The sequence below is a fragment of the Neovison vison genome, chromosome 3, assembly GCF_020171115.1.
Source record: "Neovison vison isolate M4711 chromosome 3, ASM_NN_V1, whole genome shotgun sequence".
Taxonomy (NCBI): domain Eukaryota; kingdom Metazoa; phylum Chordata; class Mammalia; order Carnivora; family Mustelidae; genus Neogale; species Neogale vison.
In genome coordinates, this window is record NC_058093.1 from 32,160,713 (window position 1) to 32,182,179 (window position 21,467).

The 21,467-nt window shown below is 40.3% G+C and overlaps 1 protein-coding gene across 3 annotated transcripts in view; it reads right to left on the reverse strand.

Moving 5' to 3' along the window:
* PAX3 (paired box 3) overlaps nucleotides 1-21,467 on the reverse strand; it is a 97,816-nt gene that overhangs the window by 28,613 nt on the left and 47,736 nt on the right. For 2 of the 3 annotated variants that reach the window (XM_044241687.1, XM_044241688.1), the window contains exon 5: nucleotides 2,828-3,033. In XM_044241687.1, the coding sequence (XP_044097622.1) occupies nucleotides 2,828-3,033 (206 nt within the window). The remainder of the gene's footprint in view (nucleotides 1-2,827; nucleotides 3,034-21,467) is intronic. The other variant, XM_044241689.1, reaches the window with a different exon arrangement.

Sequence of the window (21,467 nt, forward strand, 5' to 3'; positions counted from 1 at the left end):
CTTATTCTCCTCGGACATTCATTGAGCCAGATGTGAATGCCGGGCACTGCACAAGCCGCATGGGTTTGAGATTTAGTCTGTCCCCCATCTTTGTTTTTGCAAAAGCAGGTATGACGGACAACACAGAACCTTTTCAGTTTTCCATCACTCTCTTTGTTTGATTTCTTTAAAATCAATGTTTATTTTTTTTTTTTTTTACTCTGAGTGCAGAGCTGATCTCCTATCTGTCTGAAGGACGGACTCGGGATGTGGGCTTGGCCAGACAAAGAATATAGGGATCAAATCCTGGAATGCAATGGGCGCTCTATAAAGGTTTGCTGGAAGAATGGAGAGTGTGAACAGATCTGACTTCGGATTTAAGCCAGGTGTCCACAGAACTGTAATAAAAGCAATTAGATTTGATACATACAATATTTATAACATTGTTATAGATCATATCATGATTCATATACCACATATGGTATTATATCATACAATATTTATGTATGTAAGTTATCAGAATTTGTGGTTCGTGGTGGTCATTTCTGGAGAGGAACACCGTATCCCAATGTAACAGGTAGATAGAGTCAATGGTTCCCGCGGTAAAATATCTGTACTGTAAGGCTCCACGCATCTGTGACTCCATTCTTTGCTCACCCTTCCACCCACTTCCAGCTTACCCAACCTGTTGCCTACCTTCCACCTTTTGCCACTGCCCTTTCTTTCTATTCCCATAGCCCCTAACCCACTCATGCCCACAGCCTCCACTGCCCTTCACATCAACTGTGAGAGCCCTTGCCTGAAACCCAAGCCCAGCACAGGATATCCTCAGCCTAGGTTTCCAACCATATTCCTCCCACCATCCTACTTCTTCCTACCCTCCAACCAAACTGAACGAGTCCCTATTCCTTTGACACAAGCAAAAATGAAAGATCACCAGGTATGTGACTCACATGCATCCAACCCCCTGCGCTTTTGCCCACGTTATTTCCTCTTACTAATACACTCTCCCTACCCTCCCTGTCCAGAGAATTTCTATTTAGCTTCAAAGGTTCATCTTAGATCTGCCTTCTTTGTGAGCTTCTCTTGTTATCCAGCAAGATCTCATTCTTTCCTCTTCTCAACTCCCACTGCACATTGTTTCTCTCTTAGGTTACTTATCATAACTGGCTTTTTAAACTATCTGTGTTTACCTCATTAACTCATTAATACTAAACTGGAGCTCCTTGGGAGACTTGCCTTAATGCATCTTAGCATTCCTTCACTTTCTTACCTCTACGGTGAGGTATGGCAAGTCAGGTTGAATAAGACAATCACTCTGACTAGGCTCTGTACCCTGGGAGAGGCTATTTCTGTAAAAGCCTAGAATAGGAGAGGTAGTGAGCTGCATAGGAGAAAGGAATGATCAATCTAGAGACCATATCAACCGATCGGTTTACCTCTGCGTCTCCAGGCTCACTTTGACGATGAAAGTCAAGTAGCTGGAAAGAACACATTTCTAGATAAAGCAACTTAACTTGAGAAGTTTCAGGATACCCTAAGACATTTTTAAGCCTTCAAACAGTGTTTTACTATCTTCATTAATGCTGAAAATGTTACTCTATCAATAGAAAGTTATTAAACCAAAGAAGTCTTTCCAGAGAGTTCAGAGTCGTTCTAAGAGTTCAGAAGATGCTTCAAACCATTCCTAAGATAATAGTTATTTGAAATGTTTCAGGACGATAATAGTCTTAGAAGGAATTTTTCTTTATACACCTTTGCCCATCCTCATAACTGAAAAGTCATCAAGAGCAAGTATATAGAATCCAGCTACATCTATCACTAACTAGTTTTAGGACTTTGGGTGCTCACTTCAATAGTCTGACAAAAAAACGGGGTGTAAATAACAGTATCACCCTACAGTTCTAGTGATGAGGAGCTGGGTTAATTCACATAAAGCACTTAGAACAGTGCTTGGCACAAGGGGACCACTCACATTTGCTTGCTGTTATCTATGTACCACCCCTGAAGTCCATATAGTGCCCCATGTGTAACAAGGATTCATGAAATGGGGAGTGACCAACAGGAACTGACACACTTATATCGGACATAATTGTTTTCTCCTATTAATGATAACCAAAGGCTAAAATAAGAATGCACATTTTCTTAAGTAACAACAACAACAACAAAAACCCCTAAGAATGTAAAGCAAACAAATAGGTCATTTTAAAATTGATCCACATAAAATACTTGTATCCAACAACATGACAGAAAAGGAGCCAAACATACTGATCACATTGATAAATTTAATTAGACTTACCAACCTCTTAAGTGAGAAAAAAAAAATAATTGTCTGACTGGTTAGCAAAGTAAAATACTGCTGGATACAATAGACGTACCTAAAAACGAAAGAAATTCGGTGGGGGTGGGTGTGATCAGGCAAATACAAATAAAAAAATAAAATTAAAAAGAGGTCAGGATAGTGCCATCAGGACAAGGCAAAAGACAAGAAAAAGACACTAGAGAGAACGTGATGGAAACTTTAGGCTACTAAAGGCTACAATTCACAGTGAAATGCCATTCCTAACGTATTTATTCTCTGGGTTTAAAATCTGCTTTAGAGACGCCTGGGTGGTTCAGTGGGTTAAATGTCTGGGTCTGCTCAAGTCATGACCTCAGGGTCCTGGAATTGAGCCTCACATCCAGCTCCCTGCTCAGCGGGGAGCCTGCTTCTTCCTCACCCTCTTCCTCATGCTCTCTCTCTCAAATAAATAAAATCTTAAATAAAGTAAAATCTGCTTTAGATGAGAAGACACTATTTTGCTTCCCGTCCGGATTTAATCAGGGCGTGGATGCTTAGAGTCATTACCTGAACTCGAGCCTCGGTGAGCTTTGCCCTCTGTGCCAGTTCCTCCCGGGTATAAATATCAGGGTAGTGGGTCCTCTCAAAAGCTCGTTCCAGTTCTTCAAGCTGTTCTGCTGTGAAAGTTGTTCGGCTCCTGCGCTGTTTTCTCTTTAGTGGCAAATCTGGTTCCGAGTCAATGTCAGAGCCTTCATCTGACTGGGGTGCTGAGGCTAAGTGCACGGGAGAGGAAAAGTGGTAAAACAGGAGTCAAAAAACAAGTTTGACCAAGTCTGAATGATTCAGATCCTGAAGTACATCCCCAGTGTCTTCGCACAGACACCAAGCCCCTCTGTGCAGTATCGCATTATTAAATGATATTTAATCTCTTCCCCTATTTTGTCTCCAAGCCCCCAAGGCAGAAATCATTGTTCTTTGCATCTGTCACCGAGGTCCATTACGAGATCTTAGAAAACAGGGATGGACATGATTCCATTTTTATGGCCCTCGTGCTTAGCACTTGTGTTTGATGAATGAATCAAATTTAGTGTGGTTCCAAATAAACTTTTGCCATCTTTTACAGGAGGAAATCCATTAACAAATGTGATTTTTTTTTAAATTCCAAAATTGACCTAATATCTAAAAAGTCAATAATAGTAAAGTGTTGCAGGATTCCTACAGATTTATAGACTCTACTCCCATAAGAGAAATCATATTTAAATTCATGATCTTATTACCACATATTGAGACGTTGTTACTGTGAACCTCAAGAACAGACTCGAGAAAAGGCAGGCATAGTCTAGCAAACTGTCCCTAAACCAAAGGTCAGAGTCTGGGTCTCTGCTGAATGGTGAGCAGTTGCCCAGGACTGCTGCCTAATTTGAGGAACACAGTGCAAAATAAAAATGCAAGTTCCTGTGTTCAAAAATTATTGCAAATTTTGGGATGGCCACACAGAGCATAAAAACCAAACACAGAGCCCATGCTTAGAAGCACGTGGGTGGAAGACTACATAGGTCACATGTCCCAGAAACCAGCCCTGCTGCAGGCCCCTCCCCAGCAAAGTTTGAATTTGCCTGTGTCAGCATGCATCAAGGAAGGAGGTCCTGCATATTTAGTGGGTGAGTATCTACAGACAAGAAGGAGGGACTGGGAAATTAGTTAGGCATTTACACTGGTGAGACAATATGGCTCCTATGAGTTCCTTCAGTAACTGAGTACCTGTCAACCTTAGAAGGTTCTGAGGTTTGAGCACACAGCAGACACAGGGCACTGGGCAGGAAAGCAGCCCTCTCCCAGAGGCCCTGGACATCAGGGCAGTAGCCGAGGGCCATCAGAGAGCTCTTGGGCACCTACTCTGAGCAGAACTTGGGAGCCCGGCCAGCCATGCTCCTAAGCATATCCAAATACACTCTGAAAACTCCCCAGATAACTAGGGGATCCTCCGGGGAAGGGGCTGAAATGTGCTGTTGGCAAATGGGGAAGGAAATCCAGAAAATTGTAGATTATTAATGTCATTGTCAAGGTAAAACTCCTTTGCACTCTCAGGCTGTAGGACCTGGGGAAATCCAGGTGCTACCAGAAGCAATGTCAAAATGCAGTATTTCCTACACCCCTCATTCTCTTTTATTTAAACTCAAACTCAATTCTGCCCTACAGAAATCTAAAATTTCGTTCTATTTCAGTATATTATAGTATAAGCTGCCCAAAGGAGTGTACATCCAAAATAACCCATAAATAGAATTCTAAGTTCTTTTAATATTTAAAACTTTACAATTTATTCACATTCAAACTGTAAAATTAAGAGAGTAAATTAATAATCTATATGACAAATTAAAGAAAAACAAGTGCTTATAGATAAAAGTGAAAGGGAACTATGATATACAGTACATCTACTGTACATTAGCCATTATGCTTGGTGTTTCAATTATGTTGCCTAATTTGATATAAAATGGTCTAATTTGATATAAATCTTATTTTAGGATACTTTAAAAAATGAAACTAAACTTGCTTTAAGTGTGGGAATATTTTAAAGGAAAACTAACATGCTGAGAAATGTGCATTGCATTATAAACTTCAAAAGCTCACAATACAACTTACATGTGTTTGTGTTTGATAAATGTGAGTCAAATTAAAAAAGCAGTAATTTGCACATCACTGTAGAGCAGTGGATCTTGAACTTTTAGAGCATCAGAACCATCCGAAGAGCTTATTAAAACACAGACTGCTGCCCCCTCCCCAATTTCTACAGTTTCTTTAAGTCTGCTAGTCCTAAATGATCCTCTGAGAACTACCTCTATAGGATAATCCATATTATTATTTTCTCTCCCAAAATTCCCAAGTACTTAAAAAATTTCCTGCTATAACTTATCAAAACAATGGTTCCACATACATATTTTTAAATTTTAAATAGTATACTTCCCAGATTATTCATTCCCTTAAGATAATAAATCACTATAAAATGCTTCCCTTCCCTGCCCCCAGTTTCTGTTGCCCTGACTTTTCTATCTTCTGTGAATTCAGGTGAAAAGCCCAATAGCATTTAAGGACTGACCCAAAGCTTCCTTTGCCTGTGAGAACCTTAAATCTTTGGTTACACTTTCTCTTACTATGATCCCATTAGGATAATAGTATGTGGAAATTTTCATGTTTCCTCTGGGAGTCGCAAAGGTTATTAAATCCTCCCAAGTAAATATGATGTGCCATGCACTGTCAGGTCAATTAATCAAAATCGTCTCAGTTTCTGAAGAAAAGGGGCTCCTGAAATGTACAAGTACCAGTGAGAGTTAATTCTGAGGGTCAAGACCACCATGTTTCACCTTAACAACACCCCCCACAATGTAAGCTTAGTGAGCTCAAGGCCTTTCTCTGTCTTGTTCCCTGCTGGACACCTTGGAACATAGTAGGTGTTTAATAAACACAATTGACAGGATGGAAATGCCTGGTAGAATTTAAGGTTTGAACCAAACTGATTTCTCTGACCCTATTTTACACCTTACATGGAAATTCTGCCCTTCTGAGTCTCCCAACAACTACTGAAATAAGATTTGGGAGTCTGTAAATCCTCAAAAAAATTTCTGGAAGATTTTGCAAGTATTTGCCTACCTGAATATTTCTGGGAAATAATTATCAACTTTTTCAGAAGATTGTGATTTAAAAAAAAAAATGAAGAATCACCAACAGCTAGTGATTAAAAAGATTCAGAATGTCTGGGAGTTCAATAGGACAGCCTTCACCACCCAAAATAAAAATTTTTTTAACAAGCTAACAAATCACTCCTTGTATTTCTAGACTCTTATGCAAAAGCGACAGTTGCACTTCCCTAAGAAAACTTCCATAAAGCATCATTTCAAAAGACACTGAGGAAATGACTTGCCTGACTTTTCTGCTGGAAAGTTATCTGAACCAAGTGATCCTTCTTGGCAATATGAAGCCACCATTACACAAGTGATTTCTTACCTTCCTCCATCTTTACACCCCAAAAGGATGTGGGCTTTAAAATATGTTAAGTCAGTGACCCAAGATTAATCTATGAGCTAGGAACTACTAGCTATTTCTAAAGATGGAAATACTACCTTTTTTTTAAATGTCACTCAATAGAAAGAAGATTTACAGAGAACATGATAATGTCATGAACTTGAATCATTCTATTCTTATCAAAAATAAATCTGATACTTACATCCCATTATAATAGTACAAAAAAATCATTTTGTTGAAGTCCATCTATTTTACATATTCAGCATTAAATCCTTGATACAAAATACCTTATTTGCTAAATATTACACCAAAGTAAAAAAACAAGACTTTTTTTTTTTTTTTCCAGACAGCTCCACAGAAATAAATTGTATTTGTCTCTGCACAGAATATCTAATGCTCTGACTTGGACATTGCAAGCACCACCAGTAAGACAGTTATCTAAATGAGTTCATAGATGGTGAGGACACAGCAACAAGATCAAATACGATCTCTTCGGTAAAATCTCTTTGGATTATTTCTACTGTCCGGCCCTAGTATTAAGGGGAGATTTTCAATTACATTTAAGTTACTCAAAATAAAAATTCTACACATGCCTTCACAAAGTTTGCTTTATTATTCATTAAGTAGAGATATTGTTCCCCAATTTGAAATACCAAAATAGGGCTCATAAGAAATCCATATATTTAACATATAATATATGTTGAATTTAAACTTTTTAAAAAATTTTTAATCCATGTTAACATATAACACACAGCTTTTTAAGTGAAGATTGTATTGCTTTAAATTGAATGATTCTCAGATTTTATCCCAATCCATATTCTTATCAGATTTTGAAAGTTTTTACTCTATTTTCAAAACCTCCTCACCATCCATTCTCTGACTTAGACATTCGTGTAACTCGATGTCTCCAATGAACCTAGAGCAAACCTTTCCAAGAAGATGAGGATTTCTCTCTCTTCCCAATGTAACTACACAAAAATCCTGTGAAATAAATACGCTATTCCACAGAAGAAGGAAACTGAGACTTAGAGACATTGTTCAAATCACACGACTGAGGAAGCTAGGATTTGACCCTGGTGTATGGGGCTTCAGAAGACATACTTTCTCTCTTCTAGCCTGGTATGTTCCAGTAGGTGCTGCTGCTCTCTCTCACACACTGACACAACAAAGAATCCTTCTAAAGAGGAGTACCAGAAACAAATCCAAACAGGAATTCCAATGCAAATTATTCAGCTGATTGCCACCTACCCCTCCCATTTGCCCCAGATTTTCAAAAACGTCCTAGAATCAAATGAAATTTATGAAAACACAACAGTTTGATTAATCTTATACACCAAATCAAACAATTTTCTAATTGAATTTAATTCAAGTCAACGAACATGGAACTCTTTGCATCTTCAAGTATAGTTGTTAAATAAGGATAAACCTCTAAGAAATGAATCAGTTTGCCAAGACACTGAATGAATTTATTTAAGAAAACAAAATAGTCAGTGTGACCATTTGCAGTAGCTCTTAAGAATCATCACCGACTCCTGGTCCTTATCATGACCGACTCCTGGTCCTAAGATCCTAGGTCCATCTAGAACATACTACTACTGATCACAAGCAGTTGAACTGATTCCTCATTTTATATCTTTACTACATCCTTCTTTTTTGTTATTAAAAACATGTTAGTGAAAGGATCTCAAGTGCTGTAAAGTAACCTCGAACTATTATCAATCAAAAGTGTGAGAATAAATAACTCGAAATCTGTTGGCATATTCACAAGTTATTCAGCAGATGCCCCAGAGTGATCACAGGAAAATACTGTCTCTTTCCAGGTAACTCAATGTTTCAGCTCTGTGTTTTGTAAGAAAGTACATTTCTTCTTTTTCTGTATCAAGCTAATTATAGGTCTTGGGAAACAAATTTTTAGTTACCCCAATAATTTAATATTAAGATTAACCTTGGGGAAGTAGACAGGATCAATTTTAAAAATAAAAATTAAAGAAAAAAGATCAAGCATAGATAACAATCGTACCCCACAGGATTACAAATTCTTCCTTCAGAAAAAAATCAAACTGGGAGGAGAAGGCAGAAGTATTACCACCAGCGGACCAACCATGAAGTTTAATTAAAGAAGGAATTACAGAATTAGAGAGTATGTCTTTGTCCGTTAACCCCTTGTGACCTCTTCTGTAGCCTGAAGAAATATTTCATCCTAGTTAACGCTATTATACATGAGATCTTACCTCAATTTTATAGGGATTTAGTCACGTGGAATCCTATAATTATTGGTTTCCAGACCAATATAATTCAGAGATGGGAGACAGGCAAAAAATGGAGAAACAAAATAATTCACAAGCATGAATTTGGCACACTGTCTTTCTTCTCAGCAAGACCTTTCATTTGAATAATTAAAGAATCAAAACATGACAACCATTTAAACTCTATGTTTGTCCCAGATATAATACAATGCAATTTACAGACACAGAGGAGGTGGGGGGGGATCTCTCTCTGCGGGCTCTGAGGCTGACGTCCTTAGTCATCGGTCATTTACTAGAAGATAACCCCAGACCAAATCAGATGGTCCTTCCCATCTCTACTAATCTTGGTAAGCTAGACCTGGCAGCATCGGTACTTAAAGCTGTGTCTCACCGATTCAAAAAATAATCATAAAATAAAAATAGGAATCACGCCTTAGCGCTCCCTGAAATCATTTCCTCCCCGATCTGAAGGTTTTAGGGTATCTGGCAGGTATATTCCACAAGATCTTTAACGGGTCAACTCCAAGTTTGGTGCACCTGCTCGGCTAATCGCAGAATGTCTCCTGTGTTTGTGAGTTTTACCGTCCAACGTGAAGGGGGCCATGGGACAGCTAACTGTTTTCTGATGTGAAGTGGCCCTTTTACACTGAGAGAGATGTGAATGACCTCTCTCGTGTTTACTCGGGTGAAAGCCAGGAGGAGTGAGGCAAGACTGATATTCCCTCACAGGCCCAGAGTAAATGACAAATGACATTTTCCCTTTGTGATCTTTGGGATTTTTGTTGACTTATTTGGAGGCTTTTGTTGGATCCCAAGAAATGGCCTGTGGCTGAGGCCTATTCTACCGATTTCCACGCTCCATCTGTGGAATCCATCAACGGGGCATTTACCCTCATTCAGGGCTCTGACACCTGCCTGGCAGGGAGCAGCAGACACAAAGAAAGCCGGGAGTGGATGAGAAAGGGGAGGTTGGTTTTCTTTTTTTTTTTTTTTTTTTTTTTTCTCCCCAAAGAAGGGGGGTAGGGGGAGAGGTTGAAATGGATGCACAGTAGGGGTTAATCCAAGCCAGTTGAGAGACTTCAGCACCTGGAATCTTCTCTTCCACATTAATTCACAAGCTGAGAAGTAATCATCGACATGATTTTTTTTTTTAAAGTGTGTTTCAACTGTATAGATGTCAAGAAAAGGAAAGAGAGACACCTCTGAAAGGGACAAACGCACGATTTAGGACAGAATCCAAAGGTAGATCTGTAAAGTGTGTGGGACCTAACACACTTATCAAGCCTTAAAGCCAACTTCCCAGAATTCCTAACTCACAGCTAGGATTTGAGGAGCTGGTGGTGAGTCACAAACTAGGAGAGATGGTTTATAACCTTATCAGTGGTCCATGGGGGGGGGGGGGTCCTTGTTTCCGTTGCCTCTAGGACATCTCCAAATGTGCCAGCCAAGAATCTTTAACAAGTACCAAAACAAAACAAGGTAGGACAATCTAGGGCAAGAATATTTGTGGGTTTTCCGGCAGAAAGGTTCTTTTCAGAACCCGAAATCTCATTAGGAGCCTCCAGCCCTCTCCGCGCTCCTGCTCCTGCCCCCGCGGTCCCCACTTGCGGGGCTGGAGCAATGGAACGCTCTTCCCCTCCCCTCTGACCCAAGTCCTTCCCTCGGAAGCCGCCTTCGCCCAGCACGGGGTCATTAGAAGGAAAATAAGCTCCTGCCAGGTTGGTGCTAATCAAAATAGCACAAATAAACCCTGACACTCAACAACTCCCCGAGTGCCTGCTGCCCTGGGAGGAGAGTACAGATTGGTTATGAATATGGCGGGCGCGGGGGCGGCCGGAAGCCCGCGTGTGCTGCGCCGCCCGCCGCCGGAGATGGCAAATGCGCAACACGGGCCCGTTGGGTGTTTATTTAAGATAAGGGCTGACAAGCCGAGCAGGCAGACGTGGCCAAGCTGCCTCGGAGGCGTGGAGCAGCACGGCCCCCAAGACCCCCCGCCCAGAGCCTAAGGTCCCAATAACTTTGAATTTCAGGGGCGAGCTGGATCCCTCCCCACGTTACACTGAGAAACCTTTCTTGGGGTGGAGTGGGGTCCCAACATCCATCACCTGACCAGGCATCCCTGAAAAGGCCCCCTTTGTACCAAGGAAGCTGGAAAGAAAGCCTTGCTTTCCCTTCGTTCATCACAGCCCTGCTAGTGATGATTGTTAGTTAAAAAAAAAAAAAAGAAAAAGAAAAAACAACAACTAAATTTAAGTAAAAACGTGCTCCTGCCCCTTCTCTTCCCCTGACAGAGCAGTGAGCAAACTCTGTGTTTCAGCACTTCCTTGCAAAGGCTTGGCGGGAAGGAGGAATCACTACTCTTTCAGAGACCCTGAGGCTGTCCCCAAAGAACTCAGAGGCTTCTAGAGCCCTTTAAGACCTGCCTGTGACAAGAACGGCTTTTACAAAATGAATCTCTCTCAGCCAGAAAAGATGAAGGCCCACTTCCCTTCCCCACCTCTGCCTGCAAATGATTTTTTGTGTGTGTGCAATTTTTTAAGTGGCTTTTTAAAAACTCCATGGTAACTGCCACCAGAGCATTTCAAAGAGAAAAAGAGAGGAAAGCCCCAAGAAAATGTGTTGCTATTCAATTAGGAAAACTGATTAGTTAACTAATTAATCAGTTAACAGCTTTCTAAGAATAGTCTCCCGTGATAAGAATTTCCCCCTCAAGAGCTTAAAAGTCAGTCATAATTAAAATTAAGAACCAGAGCTCTATCCATATTCTGTCTCCATGACCCTCAAAGCAAGGAGCTAGACTCTGAGTCACCAAGACTTGACTGCATTGAGCAAAAAAAGGTAATTTGCACACTGAAGGGGAACAGGAAAACAGTAGTTCTCGTGAAAGGGTAAGAGCCAAGTGACTTTTATTTACAATTGCCAAGAGAGAGGCCATTATTGACCATATGTGCCACAATTACCCTCTTATCATGGGCTGGCCATCATGTCCTTTGGGAGCTGTTAATGAACTGGGTAATTGAGCTGCTGACATGTGTTACCAAAACAAAACAATAGGAAGAAGAGACAAATGAACGTTTTATTTGCCAATCAGAGTAGGTTCAGCTTTTCACGGAGCTGCCGCTAAGTAACTGACCGAATACAGAAAACAGTGCATTGAAAGCAAGCAGATGCAGACACAGTAATCGTTAGCTGACAGCTTATGGCCCATCTGTGCTTAACATTTTGTTAAAGAAATGACTTGACTTGCTAAAGAGACCAATCATACAGCTGCCCCGAGTGCTGCCTTATAAGAGATAAATCATTAGCTAAACTGTTTCATGCTTAAAATGACAATGCTTATTAACAGTTATGTTGGGACATTTTGTCAACACAGCTGGACACGGTTATTACTTGCTAAAAATGTGACAACTCATAGATATTCAGCAGAATGGACTTAGGGGAGAAAAATCAGAACACTGAGAACGATGTGAAAGAGCGATGGGCATTTTTAATCTCTCCTGGTGAAACAGTCATTTCTAAGATGATACAAATGGAAAAACAAACAAAAAAACCTGAGAACGGGACCACAAGATCACGTTCCATGTGGTAATTATGTACCTTTCCTCCATCAGCACCTTATCTATTCAGAACTGGGGAATATTAGAAATTGCCCTCATTCTGGCTTGAGTACCATTAATGTCACCAATGATATCAAAACAAAAACTAAGCGGCTTAAGAAATAATTGTGTGTAGCCACTGCACTTCCCCCAAACATAGTCACCTTCCTCCTTTGGAAAAGGATCTCTCTAATAGGGAAAGAAAAACCGTGTTGCAAAAGACTTGCTTTATGAGGAGATTTAGCTTATGTTTTTGTTATCGCATCTGAATTGAAACCACATTTTTTGGTCCAAGACTGGTTCATCCAGAGCCATGCAGAGCAACTTACCTCAGAAATCATTTCTGTGTAAAATGGTTAACTAGAGACAAAACACGGATATCTCAAAGCCCTTCTAGTGATGGCTCCTTCAACATTCTGGGCAAGATCAACTCAACAGTTACATAAGAAAGGCTGCTGTTCAGACTCACTGAGAGCTCTATAGCTCTCTACTATATATTCTGTATACTATTGTCCCAGGAGTGGGCTCTAGTATAGAGTATAGAGCCCACTAGTATAGAGCTCTAGTATAGAGTTCACTCCTGTTTCCTTCATCCTTGATGTCCATTTTCTTTCATTTTTCCCAAAACCCGTATTGTCATCCCCATCTTACAGATAAGAAAAAAGAAAAAAAAAAAATGAGATCTAGGGAGTAATGTGACCTAACCAATCCATGAGAACTCAGAGAGGTTATCCAAATATAAGATCACTTATGTCGAATATAAGATCTAATTAACATTGCCATTTGAGGAGTAAGGTTGATGTAGGGTTGGAAGAAAAACTGTAGCCAATATCATCACATTTTTTTTCTTCCTGGTCTACTGTGCCAGGACTCAGATGTCACAGTCAACCCTGTAAATCAGTTGTGAAAACATGACCATAAAAGGTGAGTGGTATTCTCAGTGGTGATTGGAGGATGTGAAAATCATGTTACGCACAGTTACTAACAGAGATTTCTGGCTATGAAATGTAAACCCTAGCTATATATACACAACTTCAAATAAGACACAATTAGACTCGTGACAAGGTCGACAAAGACGAAGACCCACCCTGCCTTCGTCTTTATTTCCCACTATTGGATATTTTTGCTATTATGTGCACCAGTCATGTTTAAGTCAACAAATAAACCCAAATGGGATACAAAAAAAGAGGTAACAAGTTACACAAAGAGCCTTTCATGGGAGAGGAAACAAAAGAATGCTTTTGCCACCCTTCTTAAGACTACCAAAGACACACAAAACCTAAATAGTTTTATCGACAACTAGATTTTTGCCAAGATTCGCATGACAGGAGATGTTTGGAGAAACAGAAGAACGGCAGATTTAAGAAGGAAGTTAAATACTACAATTTTTGTGCCAGAAATCTCCATGAAGTTCTCTATAAAGAGATCAATGACCAAGAGACTGGATATACCAGGGCAAAGCATTTACAGAACTGCAGAATCATCAGAAACCCTAGGCCAGTGCGTGCATTTTGTAGCTGAAGCCCAGAGAGCAAAGAGATTTGGCCCAAATCACAGACCTTCCATAAACAGTTATGGGCTGCCTCAGATGTGGCTGATACTGTTTACGGCACCAAGGATACAAATATGAATAATGGATAGAGCTTAAACTCAAAGTAAAACTCAAATCATCTAGCTCCCACCGCAGTGCTCTCTCCATGGAGGCAAAGTAGGAGTATATATAGAAGATAATCCAACCATGCCCTACAGCAACAGGAGGATTAAATGGCCTCTCCTGGCTGAAAAACCTAGATACATTATTTACCAAACAGCCCAGCCATAGAGTCTGTGAGCCTGTGATCTTTAATATAGAGATCAAATTAATACATAAATGCTTTCACTGACACCTCCCATATGACATTTCAAGATTGTTTCTTTGCTTTTCATTTTCTGTGGGATTTCATAAGGGGGCAAAGGGGGCAACACAGGGAGCTTGTTTTGAAAATCCAAATCTTATCTGGGTCAATTACGGGTTGTTGGAAGGTAGAGAGGTAATAACTGGATACAAATGAAAGAGGAAACTCTTTTCCTGGAGGCAAAAGAGAAGGCTCAGCTTCATTCTGGCTGGCACAGGAATTAGTAGCAACATCAAGGTCACCATCAGAAATCTCTCACGGAATCTCCACTGAGCAAGGACTTTGCCAGAGGCCAGGAGGAGAGGGATGATGGAGAAGAGACAGTGATTTCTCCCTATCATCCTGCAAAGTTACGAGGCTCAGGTGTGGGGGACTGGTAAACCAGTTGAGATGACTAAGTAGATGATATGAATGATTTATCACTGCCCTTAGATGGGGACAGTTGCTTTTTGAAATTTTGTGTTCTTCTCTTTGGGTGTGAGCAACAGTCACGATTAAACTCAAAAAAGGTGATTCCAGAGGTTTGGGCAAACAAAGACGTATGTCGGGGTGGTCACATGCACCACGTAGACAAGTCGATCTACTTAGATGCCCACTTGGCCACTTCCTCTCTGATGTGGGAAGAGCTGCGTATCCCTCCAAACCAGTTTTTTCATTGGTAAAAATGTGGTTTAAAACACCTGCTTCCTAGGCTGACTTAAAGGGAAGGTGATAGTATGTCAAGCACAGAACAGTTCCCAATGCACCATACACCCTCTAGCTCCCTCTGCCTACCTTCACCTCCACACTGTCCAAGCCCACCAGGCACAAAGGAAAAACATAAGAAAAATCATCTCTGTATTTTAAGACCAGGGGAAAAATGATCACCGAAACTTTGCAGGAATTCCCAAATTTGTGAAATGAGTTCCTCATCCACTGTGTCATCTGCTTCCTCTTCTGGAGATCCTGCCCATAATCAGCCAATATGTATGTATCTACTTAAGAGGATATTCAGCTCTTGCTCCAATATCCAATTCCCTTAAAAATCCAAAATGTTGGCCAGGGCACTCTATTCCTCCTGGCCTAGGATGTGTGCCTGTGCTGTGGGATCAATGATGTAGGCAGCTCTGAAAGCAAATAAATTCTGTGCCCCCAAGTACCTCAGGGCCTAAACAAGAAGGCTGACTGAACAAAAATCAGGCAACTAGCCTGAGAGAAATTAAGTATACTTGGCCTCTCCTTTATGCCAATGTTCATTCTGGTTTCCATGGGAAAGAACTTTGAATACTGTTTGCTTGGAGGCAAATTCTCATCCTCTTTTATGTCTATTAATACATGTCTGAAGAGCAAAATGAAATATAGTTTTGAGCAATTCACTCTCTGATCATTTTGATCGGTGTCCACAGCCGATGCGAATAGGTCAGACACCCGATCTCAAAAAAAAAAAAAAATACCAAGGGTTTCTTCAGTAGCCGGCTGCTACATGAATGACTAGACAACGGCCTTGCCTTTTTAGGAACAGTGTTTCAGAACTGAAGGGAAATGAATAAGGAAGTGCTAGGTAGCAGAGGGTAATGGAGAGGGGAAAAGAAAGAAGGAAAAAGAAAAGGGTCAACTTTCCATCGTGGCAAAGACGTGTCGTAATGCAGTAAGTGATTTCAGAGTCAGTGGGCTGACCCCCAGGCACTCCTTTCCCAAAAGACTGATGACAAGTCCTTTTGAGTTGGGAAAGCCTGCTCTGAGGGACAGAAGTGGGAAGAGTGAGGGTCTGAAAACATGTCCTGATCCTTGGCAGTTTTGAATAAATTATGGACCCTCTTGGATGCAGACCAAGGATCGTCCTACTCCTGTTTGCCACCCACGCCAGCCAGTGGTTTTAACGGGGACTCACCCCATCAATACATCAGGACAATGCCAATATTGAATTCAATTCAAACTCAAGTCCTACTCTTCACTACCCAGCCATAAATTTATTCCTAAGAAGAGTTTCTTGGACAAAATATATTTCCTATTTTTTGTCTATTTTTGTTTTCACATTATAAATGTACATTACATTATAAAATAAAATTTGGGCAGTACCTAAAAATTAAAAAAAAAATGATAATCCCAGAATCTAAAACAATCACTATTGATTTTAAATTAGGGACTTAGCAAGCAGAGAGAGTCAATTATTATATGGCTTCACTTATTTGTGGGGCATAAGGAATAACACGGAGGACATGGGGAGATGGAGAGGAGAAGGGAGTTGAGGGAAATTGGAGGGGGAGATGAACCATGGGAGACTGTGGACTCTGAAAAACAATCTGAGAGTTTCAAAAGGGCGGGGGTGGGGTGGGGGCGGAGTTGGGCCAGCATGGTGGTGGGTATTGTGGTGGACAGGTATTGCATGGAGCACTGGGTGTGATGCATGAACAATGAATTCTGGTACACTGAAAAGTAATTAAAAAATAATATTTTTTTTTTAAAAATTAGGGACTTAGATTAAATAAATGATTGGATGGATGGATGGATGGAGCAAGTAAGAGTCAAATATAGATTGACCAAACTTCTTTACTTTCTTTCTTTCCATTCTTTTGTTTTGTGCATATCATAAACAAAATGTAAGTTTTCAAAAACTCTTTCTTGATTAGCTACACATTAAAAAGGTAAATGAAGCTCTTCCTCCAGCAAGTATTCAGATAAATTTATCTTTGTTGTTTTAATTATAACAACAAATTCGGTTGATAGTATTACTGATGTGTGAAAATTTAACTTGAGTTCTGAAATTATGCAACACTATCCCTTCCAGTTTGCTCATATACACCTGTAGATACATTTGAACGTGCAAATATGAGCATTTGCCCATCTCTCTATACGAGGACCACGATAAATGGCATGTATTCACATTGTGTCCACACGATGAAGGCATATAATTCATTCAAACACAGAAGCTGTTCCCATACATCTCACTATAAATAAACCAGTCTTAATTAAAGATTAAGTCCTGAAGCATCAGAGATGGTTGCCTTACTGACCATTCCTCTCAATCCTTATCCCCATTTCTAACCAGGCTGTAACGAAGAGGAAGCACGTAAAATGCTTCCTTCTCTTTGATAGATGCCAGAGCAGGAAGCGTGTGTGAATATTTAAGCATAAGTCTGTGCACAGAGACAGAGAGCAGCTAGAGAAGAAAACCAACAGGAGAAAACAAGCCAACGCACAACAAGACAACATCCCAGGTAAATAATAATGTAAATTGCAGGGGGGGAAATTAGGAATATGTCACTGCTTACCATCTTTTTTTCCAAAAAAAGAGAGTTGTTTTCTTGTTTCCACACAGAAAACAAGTGGTCATGTTTTCTATTAATCGTGACGCTTCTCAAAGAACTTGAAAAGCAAGAAACCACTTGAAATCACCACCAGACCGTGCTTTACAGATGAAAAACACACCAAAACTGAGTTTAAAATGGATGGCAGGATACCTCTATCAACACCGGGCTTATTAGTGGCAGAGTTAAATCTCAAAATTCAAGATCTGTGAATTCTGAATTCTGGTTCTTACCTCTGTATCACACTGTCAACTCACAATTTTCTGTGGATCTGTGGCTGAATGGACTTCTATTTTCCAGTCAGCTATGGTAGCTAGAGTCCCACTCCCAGAACCACTGAATCTAAAGACAACTGAGGAGGAGCACCTGGCTGGCTCAGTCAGTAAAGCGTGTGACTCTTGATCTTGGGGTTGTGAGTTCAAGTCCCATGTTGGATGTAGAGCTTATTTTGAAATAAATAAATAAACAAACAAACAAATAAATAAAATACGTTTGAGAAAATAAAGAATGAGATGAAACAAGATGAAGCACTATAGACTCAAATTGGGCCGGGGGATGAAAATAAACTTTTAGCCTCTCGACCATTCTATATACGTCTAACCATTACATGATGCTGGTTTTGTTCCTGACTTTTAACATTGTTTACGTCATTATATCCTTATTACAACTCCGCGAGTTAGACATCATTATCCTTTTCTTAAAAATAAAGCTGACACTCAGCATGTTTAAAATGACTTGACCGGGGCACCTGCGTGGCTCAGTGGGTTAAAGCCTCTGCCTTCAGCTCAGGTCATGATCCCAGGGTCCTGGGATCAAGCCCCGCATCAGGCTCTCTGCTCAGCGGCAAGTCTGCTTCCCTTCCTCTCTCTCTCTGCCTGCCTCTCTGCCTACTTGTGATCTCTGTCTGTCAAATAAATAAATAAAAATCTCTTTAAAAAAATTTAAAAAAGAAATCTGCCAAGAGTTCACTGAGTGGAATTTATTTTCAATGGATCTGAACAAACCTACTTTCCAGAGTCCCATGTGCTTGCCCAAATGGACCAAGGTTTGGTCATATCTTGATTTTTCCACCCTCACTAACTGTTCCACCAGGATGGCCTTCCTGCCCATCTTCACATGATGCCCACTGAGACCTCAAAAGCCATGTCCACAAAGCTTTCCCTGAACCTCTGACTCATCATGACCTCTCCCTTCTCTGTATTTCAAGAGCATGTCATATTTTCCATACATTCAGCACTTGTCATTGACCAAACTTCGAGGTCAATTCTTTTACAACCCCACATTTGTAAGACTGACCACTTCCTTGAATTTGTATAAATTTAGTTGTGGGTCCCAGCAGTGCTTTTTCATCTCAAGGGTCAAATAGTCAGAGGTCAGCAAAGCAACGAGTAAGTTCATACAGACAAATTTAACAAATGCAAACACTGCCTAAGAGCAGGTTTGAAGGGATCTTGGTTCTTTGCTTGACAGTTGAGTAGTTTTGCAAGCGAAAAATTAGAGGCCATTCTAAGCGCAATGGCTTTGTGTGTCCAAGTTCAATGGTTATTTTGATGGCCATGATGCTGGAGAACTGACAAAAGAAGAGAAAATGAGTGACAGTTTCGTGGCTTTATCACAAAATAAAGAAAGAATAATTGAGAGAAGCACGGAGAATAGTCTACCTCAATCTTTCACAGGATTCCAGTTCATCTGAGAGGCAGCCAGAGACCATAGATAAAGAGTCCCTCTCTTGACTTCAGTAGTTACCAATGAGAGAAAAATATGTGAAAGTATTCAGTAAACTGTAACATTCACAAAACATACATGTTTTTATCATCACCATCACCACCACACAGTCATTATATAGTATAGTCATTATTATAGTAGATACTATAGCACCAGTTATATAAAATTTATTAGCCAATATTTTTTTTAAGATTTTATTTACTTATTTGACAGAAAGAGATCACAAGTAGGCAGAGAAGCAGGCAGAGAGAGAGGAGGAAGCAGGCTCCCTGAGAGCAGAGAGCCGATCCCAGGACCCTGAGATCATGACCTGAGCCAAAGGCAGAGGCTTTAACCCACTGAGCCACCCAGGTAACCCGCCAATATTAAATTAAAATGGCATTATATTAAGCCTTTCACTTTCTCTGGAAAATAAAATCTTGAGTGTATAAGAAGTTCTTTTCTGATCAACTAAAGACACTTGCCACTCTCTTTCCTCAAACTTCTCAATTTTCCTTGAATACAGGAAGACACGAACAGAGTCTACAAGCTCCTTTCCCAGAGAAAATCTTTCCTTTTCACAGTTTCTTCTTCAATCTTAGGCCTTAGAAAAGATTAACTCACTCTCAACATCCAGAATCCCACACGTCTCTCAACAAAGATGATGTTCTCCCCTTTCAAAGAAGTTTGAGTAAGTCCTGTCTGAAAATATAGAGCCAGAAATAGGTCAATATTTCATGGAGCCTACAGCTTCTACAGTATTTTTTTGGGGGGGGGGTAGTCCTTTAAAAAAAAAACCTAGCTTAGTTTTGCATGTTTTACAAAATCACATGACCATATGATACATTTTTGGGGCCCTTTGCAGGAATTTGAAAGGAGTCCTTAACAGAGAAGGCACTGAAGTCTGCTTCATTGTAAAGCCACTTCTGCTCACAAACCTCTAGTCAAACCAGAGAGGCCCTAAATGTAATGAACAACAGAAAGACACTCTCTTTCTACATCCACCCTTCCTGCCATCAAAGGTGTCAACATCCCTCAACAGCAACAATGACACCCCATTCTACCATAAATAGCAGGGACAGACAAGTCAGCCCATACTGATGACTATAAACTACCTAGAGTCTTCCGTGGGGAGGGATGGCATTTCTTCCCCAATTCTGCTGAAATCAAGCCTGGAGGTAGCCACTTCCTCAGCCTATAAATAAAGCTTATCCTATAAACTGTAACAGTGGAGACATGCACATCAAAGATAGTTCACAGAACCTCATGATAAATATGAGAAACCATTTTTCTTTGTTTTCTAACTTTAAGGAAGTATCTTGGAACCTGGAACACACCCTAGGTAACAACGTCCTGAGTGTGGAGATATCCTCATGAAATCACTACCATGGGGAGGGCAGCGACACCTCCCCATGCATGTCGCTGATACTTTTTAGGCCTCAAAAGGAATGCAAAGTTCCATTTTAAATATTTTTCTGCAATAAACATTATTACTTTTATAATAATGGAAACAGTTCCAGTATTGAGAAGTATCCGCAAAAAAGCTTGGGTATTTCTACAAGAATTTGCAAACAACCTTATGAGTCAATGCAACATTTTTAGCCAGCATGTGAAGTCTTGTTGTACCTAAAGGATGGCACCACTAGCATGTCCTGAACTTGAAAAAAATATCAGAATGATAGTAACAGCCCCACGAAAATGTCGTGCGTGTAATTAACTTTATAAATCTTGCCTTGGAAATATTTGCACCACAGAGACTTGGAAAAATATTGTGACAAACGAGACTTGCACCAGACTCAGGTCAGACATAATACTCTTGGAAACTGAAGTGGAGGGGTTCCTGGGTGGCTCAGTCGTTAAGCATCTGCCTTCGGCTCAGGTCATGGTCCCAGGGTCCTGGGATGTGGGTCCTAGGATCGGGCCTGTCATTGGGATCCCTGCTTGGCTGGAAGCCTGCTTCTGCCTCTCCCACTCCCCTTGCTTGTGTTCTCTGTCTCTGTGTCTCTCTCTGTCAAATAAATAAATAAAACCTTAAAAACGAGAGAGAGAAAGAAATTGAAGTGGAAGAAATGGGACAATCACAAAGTTAAAAAGATTAATACTGCTTTTCATTCAATTGCTTGGCTATTGCAGGCACTAGGGTGTTAGAGCTTCATTTACCCAAATATTACCTTGCATTTCTTACATCTTTACCTGCATCTGAAGATGTGGCTTTATTCTTATCTGAGATCTCTTGAATTCTGAATATGATACAGGATCTCACATAGCTTTCCTCCGAAAGACTTACTTGGGATTAGATTTCTTTACTTTTCTTCCCACTTGCAAATAGATCAAATGCTTATTTCTGTTTATTTTCACACTCCTAACATATCATGTAAGAACGATTTACTAAACATGAAACTTGGAGCCGACTTTGCTAAGACTCCACAAAAGCGAAAATGCACGTTTCCCTTTATGGACCA